The sequence below is a fragment of the Malus sylvestris genome, chromosome 2 (assembly GCF_916048215.2).
Source record: "Malus sylvestris chromosome 2, drMalSylv7.2, whole genome shotgun sequence".
Taxonomy (NCBI): domain Eukaryota; kingdom Viridiplantae; phylum Streptophyta; class Magnoliopsida; order Rosales; family Rosaceae; genus Malus; species Malus sylvestris.
Genome location: NC_062261.1, coordinates 10,091,855 through 10,114,050, shown reverse-complemented (window position 1 = coordinate 10,114,050; position 22,196 = coordinate 10,091,855). Strand labels below are relative to the sequence as shown.

Below are 22,196 nucleotides of genomic sequence, written 5' to 3'. Positions count from 1 at the left end.
GGAATTTGGTATGTGCAAATTTAAGGAAAAAAATTATTTTTCTTAACCGGTCATAACAGGTCGGGTCAATTTACTTGTTGGGTAAAGTGACTCGACGTGTTAATAACACGTTAAGATAATGGGTGTAACATGATATGATCTGTCAAGATAACAAGTTTTACACAAACACGACACGACAAACCCGACCTGTTTGCCAGACCTAGCGTGTGCATGCTGTATGCACATTCAAAAAATCATATTTCTGTTCCAAGATTATGAAATTGTCCTATTTTGAGGTATTTCCCTTTTTTTTATGTCAAGTATAGGGTAGTTGGGTGATTGGTTGGTAAAACACCAAGGACTAGGAGCTTTATATATAGAGACAAAAAAATTCACTATATTTCAAGGAACTCCACTAGTTTTTAAACATGTCAATGAGAGACAAAAACATAAAAACAACTAAAGTCCAGCCTAAAAACATGGAAACAATGTTCTAAAATACCAGTTATACCCCTAAGGCTTTAGGGCTGTTATAGAAACCAACCCTCATAACTCCAACAAAATTAATATGTACCAGAAGCTCAACCCATCCTCGATTATTTCTGCATAATCAATTCAATCAGTCTTCGACCATTTTCATAAAATTAGTTCAACCCGTCTTTGACTATTTTTGCATAATCAGTTCAATACGTCCCTGACCTTTTTTGCAGAATCAGTTCAATCAGTCATCGATCCTTTTTGCATAATCAATTCAATCCACCTTTTTGCAAAATCAGTTCAACCCGTCCACCATCATTTTTGCAAAATCAGTTCAACCCGTTCGACCATTTTTGTGGAATTAGTTCAACCGGTTCTCGACATTTTTTTGCAGAATCAGTTTAATCAGTCATCGACCATTTTTGCAGAATCAGTTCAATCAGTCCTCGGCCATTTTTGTAGAATAAATTAAACCCACCATATTGCAGAATCAGTTCAACTCATCCTTGACCATTTTTGCAGAATCAGTTCAACCCGTCTTCGATAATTATTGCAGAATTAGTTCAACCCGTCCTCGAACATTTTTCAGAATCCGTTCAACCTGTCATCGACCATTTTTTGCAGAATCAGTTCAATAAGTCTCAACCATTTTTGCAGAATCAGTTCAACCCATCATTGACCATTTTTGTAGAATTATTTCAACTTGTCTACGACAATTTTTGCAGAATCAATTCAACCAAAGTTTCTTTAAAATTATGACTATAAACCCACACCATTTATTGGATCTCTTAGCAATGCTTATTGCCTAAATAGCACCCCAAACCAAAACCATTTATCAATAACATTAATATCGATTCAACTGAAGGTAGAAACACGAGCTCACTGTGGAGAAATTTTTTGGGGTTCCCAGCACAAAAGCCAGGTGGTGTTCCCACCAATTGAAATTTGACATCTAAATATTCTTTTATATCTTTAATTCTTAAAAATTGAGATGCTAAATCGTCGACGGAAAACCAATTAATTTAACGTAGTTGTACTTCCACCGTCAACTCTTACCGCCATTACCAATTACTCATTATGTAAATCTTTTCACTAATTTAGAAATCATCACAAAATTTACCAACACCCAGAAAATGAAAACATGAGAAAGAGAGATAATCGGGTTTGGGCACGGCGTGCTTTGGGATTTAGAAGTTGACTTCCGTTATTTTTTACTCTCTTTTTAGACTACGGTTTTCAATTCAAAAGTGGAGGGTAAGTGTTGGGCAAACAAGATTGAATTCGAAATCGAGTAGGAAATATGATGGAATTCGAAAGCAAGTTGCAGAAGTGCTTGATGGGGAAGTTCACATCCCTTAGTTTTTGTTTGACTATTGGACTTCCAGCTTTTAAGAATTTATTTGATTAAAAAGGGATAAAAGAAGATTTAGATGTCAAAAGTCTATTGGTAGGGAACACCACTTGACACAGAGTAATAGATGAAGAGATAACAGTGTGAAAAAACGTTTCTACTATAAAGGGTAATTTTGTAACATACACTCCAGAGAAAAAAAAGAAAGAAGGTAATGATGTTATATTTCACATGTATTAACTTTTGTCTCTCCTTTTCATGTTTAAAAAGTGTTGATTCAATATACAATTAAGGAAATAGTCTAATCCAATTGGGAAATTTGATCAAGATCTATGTTTGGCGCATAGGGTTGGGATTAAAGACTCCCAATCCTAATCAGAGTCAATAAATTTAAATGGAATTTGAAAACCCACAGAACAAGGACAATACTAACAAGGACAAAGATTGTCTGCCCTCCTTGTTCCCGTGCCCTCTCATGCCATCCTGTTTGTGTGGTCACGGTTAAGCCACGTCAACATTTTATATTACTATTCATTTTTATCTTATTATCTTTATAAAAAAACAATATAAAATGTTGAAATGGCTTAACCGTGACCACATAAAACAAGAGGGCACGGGAACAAAGAGGGCAGACAATCCTTGTCCCCCTTATTGCTCGAACGAAGGGACGGAGTTCGATGATCGATTGACGACATTCTATGAATTTGGGTCTGAGTGAGAAACCGAGAGTCGAAGTCAGTTGAAGCTTCGAGTTCGAGAGAATGAACTAAGGAGGAACAAACAGAGAGTCAAGAGTGTTTGCCCTTTAGATTAGAACCAAGGGTGGAGATTTAATCTCATATATTAGACTGGTGGAAAAGGTCTAGGTCGGGCACCCTTTTGCTCATATATTTGGACCTGCCCCGCCCCACCCTGTTTAGTATTAAGAATATTTGGAACAGCCCTGTACCCACCCCAAATCGCATGTACCAACCCCGACATGCGGATCCCCCTCCTACCTCCGCCTCCCTTCCTCTACGCAACCCAAATTCCCACCCTTCCGCTGCCCATAATTGTTTTAGATGTCTGATTTCTCCTTAAGAAAAAGATGAATGCCCAACAATTCCAACACCTACTGTGTATACATTTTCGTCAAAATGTACAATGAAACGACAATTAAAGAAAATCATCAAAAACCCTAAACCCTAACTTTTAAACCCTCTACTGGTGTTTGGGTTAAAACTTGAACTTTGGGCTCAAAAAGGAGTTGGCCCAAAAGAAAGAAGTCTAGAAGGAGAAAAGCCCGAAGCCCAGCCAAAGCCCAGAAAGCAGGAGAGACCCTTTTCTGACTAGGTGCAGACCATTTGAACCACTTGCTCACATACTTAGAGGTCAAGTGGTGTAGACCAGCCAACTAATCAGCCCAAAAACACTTTATAGTGGCAGTACAAGTAAAAAGCTGATGAGTCATTGCCCTTCAAGTTGCATTCGGGCAAGATCACTGCTACAGGAGGCCAAGCCAAAGTGTCTATAAAAGAAGAAAGAGAAATCAGAGATAAGGACACTTAATCAAACAAACAAATACAAGCACAAACTCTGCTCAAACCAGATTTGCTTTCAACGAAGCTGTAGTCAGCCCAAGCCTTCATCCCTTTCGGGATCAACCCTCACCCAAAGCCTTTGTAATAGCTCTGCTACCTTGTCTAAAACTTGCTGTAGTATCGATTTCCTTCGGTAAACCCATCTCTCTACCCCTCTTTCTAAAGCTCTCAAACCCCTTGATAAACAACAAAGATAGGAAGTTGCAAGATGATCAGCCTTGCCCGACCTTCTTTGTTTTTGTCTTTTCATTCAGTAGTCTAGCAATATGTTGTATACTTCCAGTTGTATCCAAGTTATTTCTGGCAAGTTGATGATTAAAAAGGCTCCTCAGTTCTTGAATCCGATTTAAATATGTCTTCACAGATTAAATCAGATCTAAGTTCTAAGCCCTCGGGCATGTAAGATTGATCATTTAAAAGTCCTTGGTCTCAAGGCATAAAAAAGAACCTTATGTGGACTTAACCCATCCACGACAGTCTTTGATAAACAAGAAGTCCGAAGTTACTTGGGGCGCAAGTAATCGACCTATCCCTTAGTGTTATTTCTATTATATTATGATTATCGAAGAACGTTTGAGAATAGAAGGAATTCTGATGGGAAGCCTTAAGGCCTACACCTAAGGCCCTACAAAGGCACCTATTTGGATTCTTTCTGCTTGTTGGGCTCGGGTAATCAGAAGTATAATAATCATAATACTTCTGTAATCAATGAAACAAAACATTATATATTCAAGTACTGTGTTAGTTCTTGATTGGAAGCCTCAAGGCCTACACCTAAGACCTCACAAAGGCACTTTTCATAACTAAAACAGCTTCTTGGGTATATATACAACTAAAACTCAACATCCGTTTTACATCTGCCATGCTGAAGATGGCAGTGGCACGCCTGAGCACTTAAAAGTTAATCTTGATTGTGAGCACCTTTCAAAGTTAACTCTGTCATTCTCTTTCAGCCTTGCCCGATAAACTTTGCCCGACAAGCCCACCAATGAAGCAGAAGCCCGACAGAAAACATCAACCGGCGCCAACCTCTCGGAGAGCTGTGTGCTCGTCGGCTAGGAAACATCCCCAACAGAAATTCTAGTCACGAACAACTGGGACATCTCACAAACTCCCTCGCCCCACAAACTGCCTTTTTCCTCTACAACCAAATGCTCTACTACCCAACCTCCCACAACCACTACACCTTCACCTACGCTCTCAAGGCATGTTGCTTCCTCCATGATAACAACAAGGGCCGGGAAGTCCACGCCCGCGTCGTAAAAACTAGGCACTTTTCCGATACCTTCATCCAAAACTCGTTGCTTCACTTCTACGTAACCCAAGCTGACATTGTATCTGCTACCTGGGTTTTCGATTCTTTACCAAACCTTGATGTTGTTTCGTGGACTTCGATGATTTCGGGTCTTAACAAGTGTAGATTTGTGGAGGAAGCAATTGTTAAGTTTATGTCCATGGATGTGCCGCCTAATTCTACTACTCTTGTCATTGTCATGTCCGCTTGTTTGAGTTTAGGAGCTTTAAAGTTTGGTAAATCTGTTCATGGATATTGTATGAGGAAGTTATCTGAAAGGAATGTTATTTTGGACAATGCAGTGTTGGATTTTTACATGAGATGTGGGTCTTTGGTGAGTGCACGGTACCTGTTTGTAAATATGCCCAAGAGAGATGTGTATTCTTGGACTAGGTGGGTGGTTATGCACAAAGAGGATTTTGTGATGAGGCAGTGAAGCTTTTTCAGGAGATGGTTCAGGGAGAGGAAGTTGAGCCTAATGAGGATACCATTGTAAATGTATTGTCAGCGTGTTCTTCGATTGGGGCATTGAGTTTAGGCCAGTGGGTGAATTCGTATATAAGTGCACGGCCAGATCTCGTGTTGAATGGCATTCTGGGAAATGCATTAATAAACATGTATGTAAAGTATGGGGAAGTAGGTATGGCAGTTTCGGTTTTTAAAACCCTGGTTTGCAAGGATCACATTTCGTGGAGTACCATCATAAGCGGCATGGCCATGAATGGTTATGGTATACACACGTTGCAGCTCTTTTCGCTCATGCTAGTCCACGGGATTCCTCTTGATGATGTAACCTTGGCTTGTTATCAGCATGTAGTCACGCATGTCTAGTTGATCAAGGGTTGATGATTTTCAATGCTATGAAAAATGTTTATCGGATTGCCCCTCAAACACTGCACTACGCCTACCTAGTTGATATGTATGGTCGAGCAGGGTTCTTAGAGGAAGCAGCGAATTTCATGAAGGAAATGCTAACAAAAGCAGACGGCGTTGTTTGGGGAGCGTTGCTTAATGCATGCAAAATTCATGGGAATGAGAAGATGCTTAAGAGGATCAGAAATGGTCTCCTCATCGGAACTTATGCTCTCGTATCGAATACATATGCCACTCACGAACGGTGGGATGAGGCTAATAAGGTTCGTGATGAAATGAGACAAATGGGGTTGAAGAAATTAGCTGCATACAGTCAGATATATGTGGATCCAAACACATTGACGTTCCTTTAGATTGAGCAACAAATCTACTCTATCTCAAACACTTCAAAACTTTATACTTCGATTATTAGACAATACGATATTTTCATTTTCATCTTGCTATAATAGGAATAATAATGCTCGATAAATACGTTTCTTCATTTACTGCAGAACAATTAAGGCTAGTCGTGTTCTTTTTCCTGATTGTCGTTACTTTTTCACGCAATAATAGTCACTAACACAACATGTAAGTTCAGTTCATGGTTTTTGCAACCCTATTGTAATAAACTAGTCAGTGAATTAATTTGCAGACAAGAAATATTTGTGCGAAATAATAAATAGTTATGTGATTGTTAAGATTAATTAAACATTTTAAGGGAACTTGTAAGTTGCATTTATGGTACAAAAATAAATACCAAATTAGAAACCCTCGTATTTGATATCTCACATCAGTAAATACGTTCCTAAAGTAGTTTTAAAGGAAAATGCGTTTTTCATTTTACAAATGACTCTCACCTTTGCCTCATCCTTTATAAGTATATAACTCCTTGCACCAAAGTTCAACTGCATCTAAGGGATCATTTTCTAAGAAAATCAAAAGTTACTCATTATTTTCATCATTATGGCCGGACTAAACATGTTTCCAATTATGGTCATTTTGCTTTTTGTGAATTGCGCACTTCCAACATTGGCGCATTTGGATGACTCGCCGGCAGTGGTTGAGTGCAAAAAACATTTCAGCATAAAGTACGCATTCGACATGTACAACTATATTTTCAAAGGGAAAAAAATCGGTGACTTTAGTTGCCGGGCCCTTGTGGCGCTGGGAAGATCGTGCCATAATGTTTTCGTGAATAACACCTTTACTTATGAACACATCGGGAATAGAACTGCCATTCAAGTTAGGGCTGATCGAGTATTTAATCATTGTATAATTGTAACTTCTGTCCCACCTCCTTCTTCGCTATCTTAAATTGAGAATTGAACTTCACTAGGGCTAACAAATTTGTGGGATGTTTCATGAGTAAGAATAAAATATCGATGTATTTGCTTTGATGCCTTGTTACGACTTCTCTTTGTTGCTTTGAGTTGTAAAGCATTTTCAAATGATTGAGGAAAGAACAATAGTAATAAAACAACTACCACTCCAATTTAAAAAATTTCGTGAAACATCGGAAGTAATAGAAATCAGTTTTACATTTGTTTGGCCTTTACCTTTGCATTATTTTCGGTTATTGCAGCTACACTGCATATTGATGTGTAATGCTTCTTTTTCTAGAAACTTAGGTTGCTCGTCCCATCTCAAGCATGTACGGAACTATTGTCCGCTATATGGCTACTCGTATGATCGCGATATTCTTGGTAACAGTCATACGTTCATTGTTTTCGGATCCAAGATTAGAAAGATGAAAACTTCACTACGACGTATTGCCCAAATTTTTTAAAAACCAATGTTCAAATAGGCTTATGAAAGACTCTTGATTGACTCATGTTGGCCTTTTAGTTCAAGTTGTTATACACATGCTACACTTTGTAAAAGTGTGTTCATTTTGCACACATCCGTATCTTTTATATATATATTTATCTTTTTTTCTTTAGTTTGAGTAACCAAAACAAGAACATTTGTTGAATGATTTGAAACTTAACATTGACGCAACTGCAGATCGTTAACGATATATCCGGGCGTGTGGGGCATGAGATTGTACCATATGCAGTAGGGTGTGATATAATATTTGTTCTAAAATGAGTTTACCAAGAAAGGGGTGCTCATTTAGTTAATGTATTGTACTTCAACAATTCTTCACTTCTTAACAAATTTAATCTCTTACGTCACATTTTCATTTTGTTATAATAGGAATAATAATGCTTGATAAATATGTTTGTCCATTTATTGCAGCACAATTAAGGCGAGTCGTGTTCTTTTTCCTGATTGTCGTTACTTTTTCACACAATGACTGTCGCTAACATGACATGTAAGTTCAGTTCATGGTTTTGCAACTCTATTGTACTAAACTAGTTGGTGTATTAATTTGCAAACATGTAATTTTAGCGTTACGAAAATAAATACCAAATTAGAAACCCTCGTATTTCATACCTCACATCAGCAAATACGTTGCTAAAGTAGTTTTAAAGGAAAATGCGTTTTTCAATTTACAAATGACCCTCACCTTTGCCTCATCCTTTATAAGTATATAACTCCTTGCACCAGAGTTCAACTGCATCTAAGGGATCATTTTCTAAGAAAATCAAAAGTTACTCATTATTTCCATCATTATGGCCGGACTAAACATGTTTCCAATTATAGTCATTTTGCTTTTTGCGAATTGCGCACTTCCAACATTGGCGCATTTGGATGACTCGCCGGCAGTGGTTGAGTGCAAAAAACATTTCAGCATAAAGTACGCATTCGACGTGTACAACTATATTTTCAAAGGGAAGAAAATCGGTGACTTTAGTTGCCGGGCCCTTGTGGCGCTGGGAAAACCGTGCCATAATGTTTTCGTGAATAACACATTTACTTATGAACACACCGGGAACAGAACTGCCATTCAAGCTAGGGCTGATCGAGTATTTAATCATTGTATAATTGCAACTTCTGTCCCACCTCCTTCTTCGCTATCTTAAATTGAGAATTAAACTTCACTAGGGCTAACAAATTTGTGGGATGTTTCATGAGTAAGAATAAAATTTCGATGTATTTGCTTTGATGCTTTGTTACGACTTCACTTTGTTGCTTTGAGTTGTAAAGCATTTTCAAATGATTGAGGAATGAACAATAGCAATAAAACAACTACCACTCCAATTTAAAAAACTTTGTGAAACATCGTAAGTAATAAAGATCAGTTTTACATTTGTTTGGCCTTTACCTTTGCATTATTTTCGGTTATTGCAGCTACATTGCATATTGATGTGTAATGCTTATTTTTCTAGAAACTTAGGTTGGTCGTCCCATTTCAAGCATGTACGGAACTATTGTCCGCTATATGGCTACTCGTATGATCGCGATATTTTTGGTAACAGTCACACGTTCATTGTTTCTGGGTCCAAGCTTAGATTGATGAAAACTTCACTACGACTTATTGCCCAAATTGTTTACAAAACGAGGTTGAAATAGGCTTATGAAAGACTCTTGATTGACTCTTATTGGCCTTTTGGTTCAAGTTGTTATGCACATGCTACACTTTGTAAAAGAGTGTTCATTTTGCACAGCTCTGTCTCTTTTATATTTTTTTTAATCTTTTTTCTTTAGTCTGAACAACCAAACCAAGAACATTTGTTGAATGATTTGAAACTTAACATTGACGCAACTGTAGATCGTCAACGTTATATCCTGGCGTGTGGGGCATGAGTATTGTACTATACGCAGTAGGGTGTGATATAATATTTGTTCTAAAATGAGTTTACCAAGAAAAGGGCGCTCATTTAGTTAATGTATTGTACTTCAATAATTCTTCGCTTCTTAACAAATTTAATCTCTTACGTCACATTTTCATTTTGACATAGTAGGAATAATAAAGTCGAGAAATATGTTTGTCCATTTATTGCAGAACAATTAAGGCTAGTCGCTTTCTTTTTCCTACTTGTCTTCACTTTTTCACACAACGGTAGTCACTAACACGACATACAAGTTCAGTTCACCGATTTTCGCAACTCTATGGTATTAAACTAGTCGGTGTATTAATTTGCAAACATGTAATTTTAGTGTGCAATAATAAATAGCTAGGTGATTGTTGAGATTAATTAAACAATTTATGGGTACTTGTAAGTTGAGTTTACGTTACGAAAAATAAATACCAAATTAGAAACCCTCGTATTTGATACCTCACATCAGCAAATACGTTGGTAAAGTAGTTTTAAAGGAAAATGCGTTTTTTATTTTATGAATAACTCTCACCTTTGCCTCATCCCTTATAAGTATAGAACTCCTTGCACCAGAGTTCAACTGCATCTAAGGGATCATTTTCTAAGAAAATCAAAAGTCACTCATTATTTCCATCAATATGGCCGGACTAAACATGTTTCCAATTATGGTCATTTTGCTTTTGGCGAATTGCGCAGTTCCAACATCGGCGCATTTGGATGACTCGCCGGCAGTGGTTGAGTGCAAAAAACATTTCAGCATAAAGTACGCATTCGACGTGTACAACTATATTTTCAAAGGGAAGAAAATCGGTGACTTTAGTTGCCGGGCCCTTGTGGCGTTGGGAAAACCGTGCCATAATGTTTTCGTGAATAGCACCTTTACTTATGAACACACCGGGAACAGAACTGTCATTCAAGATAGGGCTGACCGAGTATTTAATCATTGTATAATTGCAACTTCTGTCCCACCTCCTTCTTCGCTATCTTAAATTGAGAATTGAACTTCACTAGGGCTAACAAATTTGTGGGATGTTTGATAAGTAAGAATAAAATATCGATGTATTTGCTTTGATGCCTTGTTACGACTTCACTTTGTTGCTTTGAGTTGTAAAGCATTTTCGAATGATTGAGGAATGAACAATAGTACTACAACAACTGCCACTCCAATTGAAAAAACTTTGTGAAACATCGTAAGTAATAGAGATCAGTTTTCCATTTGTTTAGCCTTTACCTTTGCATTATTTTCAGTTATTGCAGCTACACTGCATATTGATGTGTAATGCTTATGTTTCTAGAAACTTAGGTTGCTCGTCCCATTTCAAGCATGTACGAAACTATTGTCCGCTATATGGCTACTCGTATGATCGCGATATTCTTGGTAACAGTCATATGTTCATTGATTCCGGGTCCAAGCTTAGAATGGTGAAAACTTCACTACGACGTATTGCCCAAATTGTTTACAAAACGAGGTTGAAATAGGCTTATGAAAGACTCTTGATTGACTCTTATTGGCTTTTTGGTTCAAGTTGTTATGCACATGTTACACTTTGTAAATGTGTGTTCATTTTGCACAGCTTCGTATCTTTTATATTTGTTTTCATCTTTTTTTCTTTAGTTTGAATAACCAAAACAAGAACATTTGTTGAATGATTTGAAACTTAACATTGACGCAACTGTAGATCGTCAATGTTATTTCCGGGCGTGTGGGGCATGAGTATTGTACTATATGCAGTAGGGTGTGATATAATATTTGTTCTAAAATGAGTTTACCAAGAAAAGGGTGCTCATTTAGTTAATGTATTGTACGTCAACAATTCTTCGCTACTTAACAAATTTAATCTCTTACGTCACATTTTCATTTTGACATAGTAGGAATAATAATGTCGAGAAATATGTTTGTCCATTTATTGCAGAACAATTAAGGCTAGTCTCGTTCTTTTTCCTGCTTGTCGTCACTTTTTCACGCAACGGTAGTCACTAACACGACATACAAGTTCATTTCACCGGTTTTGGCAACTCTATTGTATTAAACTAGTCGGTGTATTAATTTTCAAACATGTAATTTTAGTGTGAAATAATAAATAGCTAGGTGATTGTTGAGATTAATTAAACAATTTATGGGTACTTGCAAGTTGAGTTTACGTTACGAAAAATAAATACCAAATTAGAAACCCTCGTATTTGATACCCCACATCAGCAAATATGTTGCTAAAGTAGTTTTAAAGGAAAATGCGTTTTTCATTTTACGAATGACTCTCACCGTTGCCTCATCCCTTATAAGTATATAACTCCTTGCACCACAGTTCAACAACATCTACGGGATCATTTTCTAAGAAAATCAAAAGTCACTCATTATTTCCATCATTATGGCAGGGCTAAACATGTTTCCAATTATGGTCAATTTGCTTTTTGCGAATTGTGCACTTCCTACATTGGCGCATTTGGATGACTCGCCGGCAGTGGTTGAGTGCAAAAAACATTTCAGCATAAAGTACGCATTCGACGTGTACAACTATATTTTCAAAGGGAAGAAAATCGGTGACTTTAGTTGCCGGGCCCTCGTGGCGCTGGGAAAACCGTGCCATAATGTTTTCGTGAATAGCACCTTTACTTATGAACACACCGAGAACAGAACTGCCATTCAAGCTAGGGCTGACCGAGTATTTAATCATTGTATAATTGCAACTTCTGTCCCACCTCCTTCTTCGCTATCTTAAATTGAGGATTGAACTTCACTAGGGCTAACAAATTTGTGGGATGTTTCATGAGTAATAATAAAATTTCGATGTATTTGCTTTGATGCCTTGTTACGACTTCACTTTGTTGCTTTGAGTTGTAAAGCATTTTCAAATGATTGAGGAATGAACAATAGTAATAAAACAACTGCCACTCCAATTTAAAAAACTTTGTGAAACATCGTAAGTAATAGAGATCAGTTTTACATTTTGTTTGGCCTTTACCTTTGCATTATTTTCGGTTATTGTAGCTACACTGCATATTGATGTGTAATGCTTATGTTTCTAGAAACTTAGGTTGCTCGTCCCATTTCAAGCATGTACGGAACTATTGTCCGCTATATGGCTACTTGTATGATCGCAATATTCTTGGTAACAGTCATACGTTCATTGTTTCCGGGTCTAAGCTTAGAATGATAAAAACTTCACTATGACGTATTGCCCAAATTGTTTACAAAACGAGGTTGAAATAGGTTTTTGGTGACTTTTGTTGCCGGGCCTTTATGGCGTTGGGAAGACCGTGCCATAACATTTTCGTGAACAACACCTTTACTTATGAACACACTTGGAACATAACTGCCATTCAAGCTAGGGTTGACTGAGTATTTAATCATTGTATAATTACAACTTCCGTCCCACCTCCTTCTTTGCTATCTTAAATTGAGAATTGAACCTCTCTAGGGCTAACAAATTGTGAGATGTTTCATGAGTTAGAATAAAATTTCACTGTATCTGCTTTGATGCCTTGTTACGACTTCACTTTTTTGCTTTGAGTTATAAAGCATTTCAAAATGATTGAGGAAATCAACAGTAGTAATAAAACAACTACCACACCAATTTAAAAAACTTCTGGATACATCGTAAGTAATAGAGATCACTTTTACATTTGTTGGCCTTTACCTGTGCATTACGTTTGGTTATTGCAGCTACGCTGCATATTGATATGTAATGCTTTTTTTTCTGTCTCAAAACTTATTTTCCTTGTCCCATTTCAAGGATGTACGGAACTATTGTCTGCTATATGGCTACTCGTACGATCGGAATCTTCCTGGTAACAATCATACATGTCTTCTTCATTGTTTATGGGTCCAAGTTGAGAAAGATGAAAACGTGGCCATGGTGTATTGCCCAAAATTCTTTCAAAATGACATTGAAATAGGCTTGTGAAACACTCTTGATCAACTCATATTGGCCTTTTGGTTCAAGTTGTTATGGACATGCCACACTTTGTAAAAGTGTGTTCATTTTGCACACCTTTGTATCTTTTTTTTAATATTTTTTTTATCTTTTTTTCTTTGGTCCAAATAACCAAAACTAGAATATCTGTTGAATGATTTGAAACTTATCATGGACGTAATTGTAGGTCATTAACATTATATTCGGGCATGTGGGGCATAAGTATTGTACTGTACGCAGTAGGGTGTGATATAATATTTGTGATAAAATGAGTTTACCAAGAAAGGGTGCTCATTTACTTAATCTATTGCACTTCAACAATTCTTCACTTCATAACAAATTTAATCTCTTACATCACATTTTCATTTTAATATAGTTGGAATAATAATGTTTGAGAAATATTTTTGTCCATTTACTACATAACAATTAAGGCTTGTTGTGTTCTTTTTCATGGTTGTCTTCTCTTTTTCATGCAACGATAGTCACTAACACAACATGCAAGTTCAGTTCATAGTTTTCGCAACTCTCTTGTAATAAACTAGTCATTGAATTAATTTGCAAACAAGTAATATTTGTGCGAAATAATAAATAGCAATGTGATTATTGAGATTAATTAAACAATTTATGAGAACTTGTAAGTTGCGTTAATGGTACCAAAATAAATACCAAATAGAAACTCTCGTATTTCATACCTTACATCAGTAAATACGTTGCTAAAGTAGTTTTAAAGGAAAATGTGTTTTTCATTTTTCGAATGACTCGTACCTTTGCCTTATCCCTTATAAGTGTAGAACTTCTTGCATCAAAGTTCAACTACATCTAAGGGGTCATTTTCTAAGAAAATCAAAAGTTACTTGTTCCACAATTATGGCCAGACGAAACATACATCCAATTGTGGTCATTTTGCTTTTGGCGAGTTGCGCACTTCCAACATTGGCGCATTTGGATGACTAGCCGGCCGTGGTTGAGTGCAAAAAACATTTCAGCATAAAGTACGCATTCGACGTGTACAACTATATTTTCAAAGGAAAGAAAATCAGTGACTTTAGTTGCCAGGCTCTTGTGGCATTAGGAAGACCGTGCCATAATGTTTTCATGAACAACACCTTTACTTATGAACACACCGGGAACAGAACTGCCATTCAAGCTAGGGCTGACCAAGTATGTAATTATTGTATAATTGCAACTTCTGTCCCACCTTCTTCTTCGTTATCTTAAACAAAGAATTCAACTTCTCTAGCGCTAACAAATTTGTGGGATGTTTCATGAGTTAGAATAAAATTTTGATGTATTTGCTTTGATGCCTTGTTACGACTTCATATTGTTGGTTTGCGTTGTAAATCATTTTCTAAATTATTGAGGAATGAACAATAGTAATAAAACAACTACCACACCAATTTAAAAAAACTTCGTGAAACATCGTAAGTAATGGAGATCAGTTTTATATTTGTTCGGCCTTTACCCATGCATTATGTTTGGTTATTGCAGCTACATTGGATATTGATGTGTAATGCTTATTTTTCTAGAAACTTAAGTTGCTCGTCCCATTTCAAGCATGTACAAAACTATTGTCCGCTATATGGCTACTCGTATGATCGTGAAATTCCTGGTAAAAGTAAGACATGTCTTTTTCATTGTTTCCAGGTCCAAGTTTAGAAAGATGAAAACTTCACTACGGCGTATTGCCCATAATTTTTACAAAACGACATTGAAATAGGCTTATGAACGACTCTTGATTGACTCCTAATTGCCTTTTGGTTCAAGTTGTTATGCACATGCTACACTTTGTAAAAGTGTGTTCATTTTGCACACCTTCGTATCTTTTATATTCTTTTTATCTTTTTTTTTGTTTGGTCTGAATAACCAAAGCAAGAACATTTGTTGAATGATTTGAAACTTAACATTGACACAACTCAATGGCGGAGCCACCCACATGGCTAAGGTGGGCTATAGCCCAGGGATGTTTTTTGTAATGATAGTGCTATTCATGCACTCATTTTTACTTCTCACACACCTTCTCTCAATTTTCGACATTCGGATAGAATGAATTGAAGATGATCAATGGTAAAAGATTAATAAGGGTGTGTTGGAGGTAAAAATGAAAGTGAATAACACTATTCTTTTGTAATCTCATGCTTATAGGCCATTCAATTTCAATACAGGTTATTATTTAATGTATATTTAGTAAAGGATAGGTAATAAATAATAAGTTTGGGGTGTGCTATCCACACATCCATTTTTACTTCTCACATACCTTTTTAATTTTCGACCGTCGGATCAAATGACTTGAAAAGGATCAAATGACTTGAAAAATATCAAATGATAGAAATTGATGAGGGGTGTGTGGGAAGTAAAAAGGGATGTGTAGATATCACACACCATAAGTTTTATGCTAAAAATTATAAATTAGTTCTATCTCCCGTCCCCCTTTATCCTATCCTAAAACCCCTCAGTGACTATATTTCTGGGTCTTTCAACCAACTCACTTTGAATATGGTATGGAGTAAAGAAAAAGATCATTTACCATATGCGATATAGCTTCTGTGCTTCTTACTCAAGAAAAGAAAAATGATTTTTTTTTTTTAAATCCACAAGTAAATCCCTATGTCCGCAATTTCGTACTTTCCATTGCGATTTTCCAATGAAGTCACCTTTGGTACGTTCTTAATCTCTTTATTTACTTATTCTTGATTTAATTAATAGGTTAATTATTTATATTGTCCTTGAATACATCGGCTAGGTTATGATTTTGAGAATAATTTATATTCTATTGTCGTTCTTTTATATTGATTACTATATAGTTTTATGTAAGCAAAAAAAAAAGGGGAACTTTAACGAAAAGCTCCTGGTACTGTTCACTTTAACGAAAAACCACATTTTTACACTAAAAAGTCAATCCTGATACTATTCACTTTACCCTTTATTTTGTTCTTATCGTTAAAACTCAAAGTTTTCAAGCCATTTTCATTAGTTTTCCTAAAAAATAAACGTATGATTTTATGGCACTAATTTCAGTTAGCCCACCCAAGAAAAAAATCTTGGCTCCAACCTTGACGCAACTGTAGCTCGTTAACGTTATATTTGGGCGTGTGGGGGCATGAGTATTGTACCATACGAAGTAGGGTGTGATATAATATTTGTGCTAAAATGAGTTTACCAATAAAAGAGTGCTCATTTACTTAATCTATTCTACTTCAACAATTCTTCGCTTCTTCACAAATTTGACATAGTAGGAATAATAATGGCGAGAAATACGTTTGTCCATGTACTGCAGAACAATTAAGGCTAGTCTCATTATTGTTCCTGCTTGTCGTTACTTTTTAAACAAACCGGAGTTCAAGGCAAACGAGCAAAATTAACCCCCTTCAGAAGGTACTTATATGCAGTTTTACATAACATTATGATATTTTGATTACTATTATTTCCTCTTGCAAAGAATATTGAGGAGTGACACAAAAGCATGGACCATATCATGGATAGTGCCGAAATTGTTGCAAAGCTGGTAGGTTCAGTAGATCCCTAACCCTAGGAGAGAGACAGAGAGTAAACCTTTCCAATTTTCTTGTCTAGTACCCTTTTGGCTCTAAAAAAAATCATGTACGTAGTGTTCACTATTTGTTACTAGGTTTTAGGGTTTATATGTGTTAATGTGATTCAAGCGAAATTTTCCTTCATTCATTCCTCTTTGTAATTGTTTTAAACATTATGGTATTATCGCAAAATAGTTGTATTCGTTGCCAATAATTTTTATTACTAAGGGTTTTAATAGCATTCAAATTCTTAGTTTTTTTTTTTCCTGAGATTAGAATTCTGCGATACACTCTAGAATTTAAACACATGATGGTCCTACTTCGATTTTTACCAATTTCTCTCTCCTAACCACTAACGTGTATTTAACCCACCAATGTTGTGGTTTGTAAAAAATAAAAAATAAAAAAGCTCATTAAATATCCGAACTATCATTCCTAATTTTTTTTTTCAAATACAAATTTACAAAAGTGGGTCGTCAAAAACACAAATAGATTTTCTTCTAATGAGGAAAGGGGATCGTATAACTTGTAAGGATTGCAAAGTTATACTAGGAGAGAGCGTGGCTAATCAACATCGCTTGTTGGTGATGGATGTACATATCAAAAGAGTGAGAAAAAAGAACAAGACTTGGAAGTGCCCAAGGACTAGATGGTGGAATCTAAAAGAAGAAAAACAAGCCATTTTCAAAGAGAAAATAATCACCCAGTGTGTGTGGGATAGAGAGGGGGAAGCTAACCAAATGTGGGATTCCATGGCTAGTTGTATCCGAAAAGTAGCAAAAGAGGTATTAGGAGAGTCCAAGGGCTTTGCCCCACACCAAAAGGAATCTTGGTGGTGGAATGAGGAGGTACAAACAAAGGTGAAGGCTAAGAAGGAATGTTGTAAAGCCTTATACAAGGATAGGACCGATGAAAATGGTGAAAGGTATAGAAAAGCGAAGCAAGAGGCGAAGAAAGCTTTGAGAGAAGCTAAGTTAGCGGCTTATGACGATATGTATAAGCGACTAGATACCAAAGAAGGAGAGTTGGATATCTATAAACTAGCTAGAGCAAGGGAAAAGAAGACAAGGGACCTAAACCAAGTGAGGTGCATCAAGGATGAGGATGGAAAGGTTCTTGCTACAGAGAACGCGGTTAAAGACAGATGGAAAAGTTATTTTCATAATCTTTTCAATGAACGCGGTTAAAGACAGATGGAAAAGTTATTTTTATTACTACGGGTTTTAATAGCATTCAAATTCTTAGTTTTTTTTTTTCTTCCTGAGATTAGAATTCTGCGATACACTCTAGAATTTAAACACATGATGGTCCTACTTCGATTTTTACCAATTTCTCTCTCCTAACCACTAACATGTATTTAACCCACCAATGTTGTGGTTTGTAAAAAATAAAAAATAAAAAAGCTCATTAAATATCCGAACTATCATTCCTAATTTTTTTTTTCAAATACAAATTTACAAATATCCGAACTATCATTCCTATGGTTCTGAGACTCAAAGGATATCAAGAAATGCTTCTCAGGCTTCTGCAAGAAATGCTGCCATTGATTAGCGTAAAGCACAGGATACAAAATCCACAACTGATGACAAGATAACTGAAAGCATTACTTTAGTTGAAGGAACGACCGATAGTTCTATGGTGAGTAATTTTGATTATATTGCTCCATAAAGAAGAGAAGTTGTAGACAAGCTGACTCATTATGGTTCTAACATGGATTGTCTCATGTTGCCGGTACCGGAGACGGATTCAAAGCCCTTACCATCTTCAAGGGATGTAAAAGATGTTGGCTTACACCCAATGCCCATTGATGACGATAACCCTTCAAGGTGGCCTTCAGAATTCAACAAGCTGCAAAGAGAGGTAATTGAACTTTGGGATGCCAGGAACGTGTCATTGGTTCACAGGACTTACTTCTTCCTCCTATTTAAAGGTGACCCAAGTGATTCTATTTACATGGAGGTTGAGGTCAGGAGATTGTCCTTCGTCAAATACACATTTTCACGTGGAGATCAGACTTTGGAAGATGGCCAATCTCTTAACACCCGCTTCAAGGTACGTTCATTATCACCGATCTAGAATAGAAGGTTGCAGATACTGGTGATATGTTTTTACTTTGTTATATATTGCCTGCATTGATCGACTTAAAAGATGTTTTATTCTGTATATAGCATGAAGGCTTTGACTAGTGAGAGACACATGCTGGCAAGCAAATGCGAAGGCGACTTTCTGAGGATGAAAGAAATAACCTCTACCAAAAGTGGGGTATCAGTCTACACTCAAAGCATAGGCGGTTGCAATCGGCAAACCTCCTGTGGAGTAACACCCAAAACCTGGACCATATCATGGACAGTGCCACCATTGTTGCAAAGTTGGTAGGTTCAGTAGAGCCCGAGCAAGCATTCAAGGAGATGTTTGGTCTCAGATTTGCACCTCGAGACACTGTCACCAAGCGGAAATCTCACTTTTGGTTAGAAAGTTTCAAGTCTATTGTGTAAGCTTGCGAGATTGATCACCCAGTACAGAAGTTTCATCGAGTCCATTTCCATTCGCGTATAGGTTATGATTCCATGACAAGTATCCCATTATCACTTCTCTCTTCTGATTGTATATTTTTTCTTTTTTGATCTGCTTTCTGATTGTAATTTTTTTGTTTTTATGAGTTAAAGTTCTGATTGTAATTGATTGTAAATTTGATCAGGCTAGAAATGGTGCGTAAGGCTTCCCTAGTTTCTTGTAAAGTAAAATTCCTTACCGATACTCGAAAGAAAAGAACACTAAGCTACATTTTTTACCTTTCTCAGATACTACTAATTCTTAATTTCTCATCTCTTTCTATCCCTCATCTCATTCGTACAACAAAAGAAAAGAAACAACCTGGCTTTATGTACGTTTTCTCCAATACTAGATTCAATACTGCAGGATGTGAGTAGTTAGTCGATTGGCACGGTATGATTGATCAACCGACCACTCACATCCTACAAAATTCCGCAAGGTTTGTCATGCATTCTAGTCTTATGTATAACTCTAGTCTAATTCAAAGATAATCAAAATAAAGTTGAGCTCTACACAAGTTTTTTTTTTCTTTCATTCTTTTGGCATTGGAATAACATCAAGTTGATTTATTTCTATAACAAAACGCAAACTAGCTATCGAGACAAAGGCTTATAATTTCTTGGAATTGTGAATATTATTCATAGAAACCATTATACATATACCATACAAAAATAAAAGTACAAAAAATCAGTAAATAACTAGAACTAAAATTCACACCAGGTTATGTTCTTTTTTGTTTGTAATTTATATATTCATGTTCGCTTTTGAACCACATTATTACTAATTCATTGTGAGGTTAGTCCATTCTCCTACCTTTTAGTGTAGATAATATCGTTTTTCAAAAAAAATATTTATATATTCATGTTAGGTTAAAGGGTACTATCACAGTCAAACAAAAAATTATACATTCACATTAGGTTAAAGGGTACTATCACAGTCTTTAAAAAAAATTCTATTTCGAGTGCCTTATGAGGTGACATTTTTCTGAGTACCTTAGACCATCTCCAACCTAAGGCCATCATTAACCGAGGGCTGGCAAGAGGGCTCGTTTTAGTCCTTTGGTCGTCCAAGATATTAATATTTTAATGAACAGTACATTGCCATATTTGCCTCCGTCTCCAACTGAGGGCCAAACATAATTTATTATTTAAAAACTACCACTTAAATTCAAATCCAATGGCTAAGTGATTCAGCATGACGTCAGCTAGCCGTTGGATTTGAATTCTTTTTTGCTATAAATAAGGTGGATATTGGGCTATAATTCACACAACTTTGAATTCAATCTATTTCAATTCAATCTCTTTCAATTCAAGTTTGCAATGAATTCCAACTTTGGATCTCTTCGGATTCCAACTGGGGGTCCTCATCCAATTCCAAATTGGAAGCAAAATGGGCTCAAATGAGACGAGAAGATGAGGAGTCTGATGAAGAAGTTCAAGTAAGGCGCAACAAACAAAACAGAGCAACAGCCATGGTATGTCAGCCAACTAAGGAACAACCTCAATGGGGTGGCTCTCTTGTTGGTCGCTCTTACAAACTACGAAACAGAGCGATGTCGTATGCCAATCTGATGAACAACTACTTCAACCCCAACTCGGTGTACACAAAAAAGGATTTCAGACGTCGCTTCTAGATGAGGCGTCATGTCTTCGAGTGTTTACTTCGTGATGTCTAGTAGGTCAATCCATACTTTCGACGGAAGCGGGACAGAGCAGGCTGTCCTGGTTTTTCACCTCATCATAAGGTTACTGTTGCACTCTGAATGATGACCTATGGCTCCCCAGCTAATTCGATGGATGAAACCCATGGTATGTCTGAGTTTACATGCCTTCATACTCTTGAACAATTATATGACACAATTGTTCAGGTTTACAAAGAAGAGTACCTTCGCAAGCCAAATCAAGAAGATCTGAATCGACTCATTCACAAAGCTGAAGACCGTGGGTTTCCGGGCATGATAGGGTCATTAGACTGCATGCATTGGGATTGGAAGAATTGTCCCACTGGATGGCAAGGAGGCTTTAGCGGAAGGTCAAGAAAGCCAACTGTTGTGTTGGTACGACTAATATCACATTGTTTTTTCGTTGGCTAAGAAATAGTTGCTTGCTTAATAATTATGTTAAATTACCTCAAGAGTCTAATATGCTGTGGTTTTATCAGGTCATTGAAAGTTCAGCGCGTGAGTTTCTTGGCTATGACAAATCAAGCTCCCTTACTGCTGTTGTTGTAATTACTAAAAGTTTTTAAAGAAAAAAATGAATAAATAATCACGACTAAAGGAATAAAGGATAACAACAGAATGATATAATTCTTTACTGTACAGAACTTTGTTGATCTTGCTGGAAGTGAACGTGCGTCCCAGACGTTATCAGCTGGAGCAAGGTTGAAAGAGGGTTGCCACATAAATCGCAGTTTACTAACTCTAGGCACTGTTATCCGTAAGCTCAGGTCAGCTTGAGTAGCTTGTCTTTCATTTTCTCAGTTATGGTCTTTGCAAAAATTTATTCTACTTTGTGCAATTGAAATGTCGAGTCTTATTATTCCCATTGATTCTTTGTATTAGTTCATGTAAAATGAAGTTCTAGCATAATAAGAATTTTTACGAAATTGTTCAATACTGTGGTTTCACGCAGCAAGGAAAGAAGTGGGCATGTTCCTTACAGAGATTCAAAGCTAACCCGCATACTGCAGTCCTCATTGGGAGGAAATGCTAGAACTGCCATCATCTGTACCATGAGTCCTGCACATAGCCATGTTGAGCAATCAAGAAATACCCTCTTATTTGCGAGCTGTGCTAAAGAAGTGACAACAAGCGCACAAGTTAACGTGGTCATGTCGGATAAAGCATTGGTGAAGCATTTGCAAAAAGAATTGACTAGACTAGAGAATGAGTTGAGAGGTTCAGGACACAAAATTGTTTCAGCTGATTCGTCAACATTACTGAGAGAAAAGGACCTTCAAATTG

The 22,196-nt window shown here is 36.7% G+C and overlaps 1 protein-coding gene and 2 pseudogenes across 1 annotated transcript in view; all 3 read left to right on the top strand.

The window, feature by feature from the left end:
* The first annotated feature begins 2,950 nt into the window (after positions 1-2,950).
* Positions 2,951-5,907, top strand: LOC126601020 (pentatricopeptide repeat-containing protein At1g05750, chloroplastic-like; annotated as a pseudogene).
* Positions 5,908-8,163: 2,256 nt separating this feature from the next.
* On the top strand, positions 8,164-19,173 carry LOC126601013 (uncharacterized; annotated as a pseudogene).
* A 2,181-nt stretch (positions 19,174-21,354) lies between these two features.
* The window catches only part of LOC126588536 (kinesin-like protein KIN-7H), a 2,217-nt gene continuing 1,375 nt past the window's right edge, over positions 21,355-22,196 (top strand). Inside the window, exons 1-3 of the mRNA XM_050253641.1 lie at positions 21,355-21,457; positions 21,555-21,679; positions 21,865-22,196. The exon at positions 21,865-22,196 is cut by the window's right edge and continues 5 nt beyond it. Of these exons, the coding sequence (XP_050109598.1) occupies positions 21,374-21,457; positions 21,555-21,679; positions 21,865-22,196 (541 nt within the window). The 5' untranslated portion in view covers positions 21,355-21,373. The remainder of the gene's footprint in view (positions 21,458-21,554; positions 21,680-21,864) is intronic.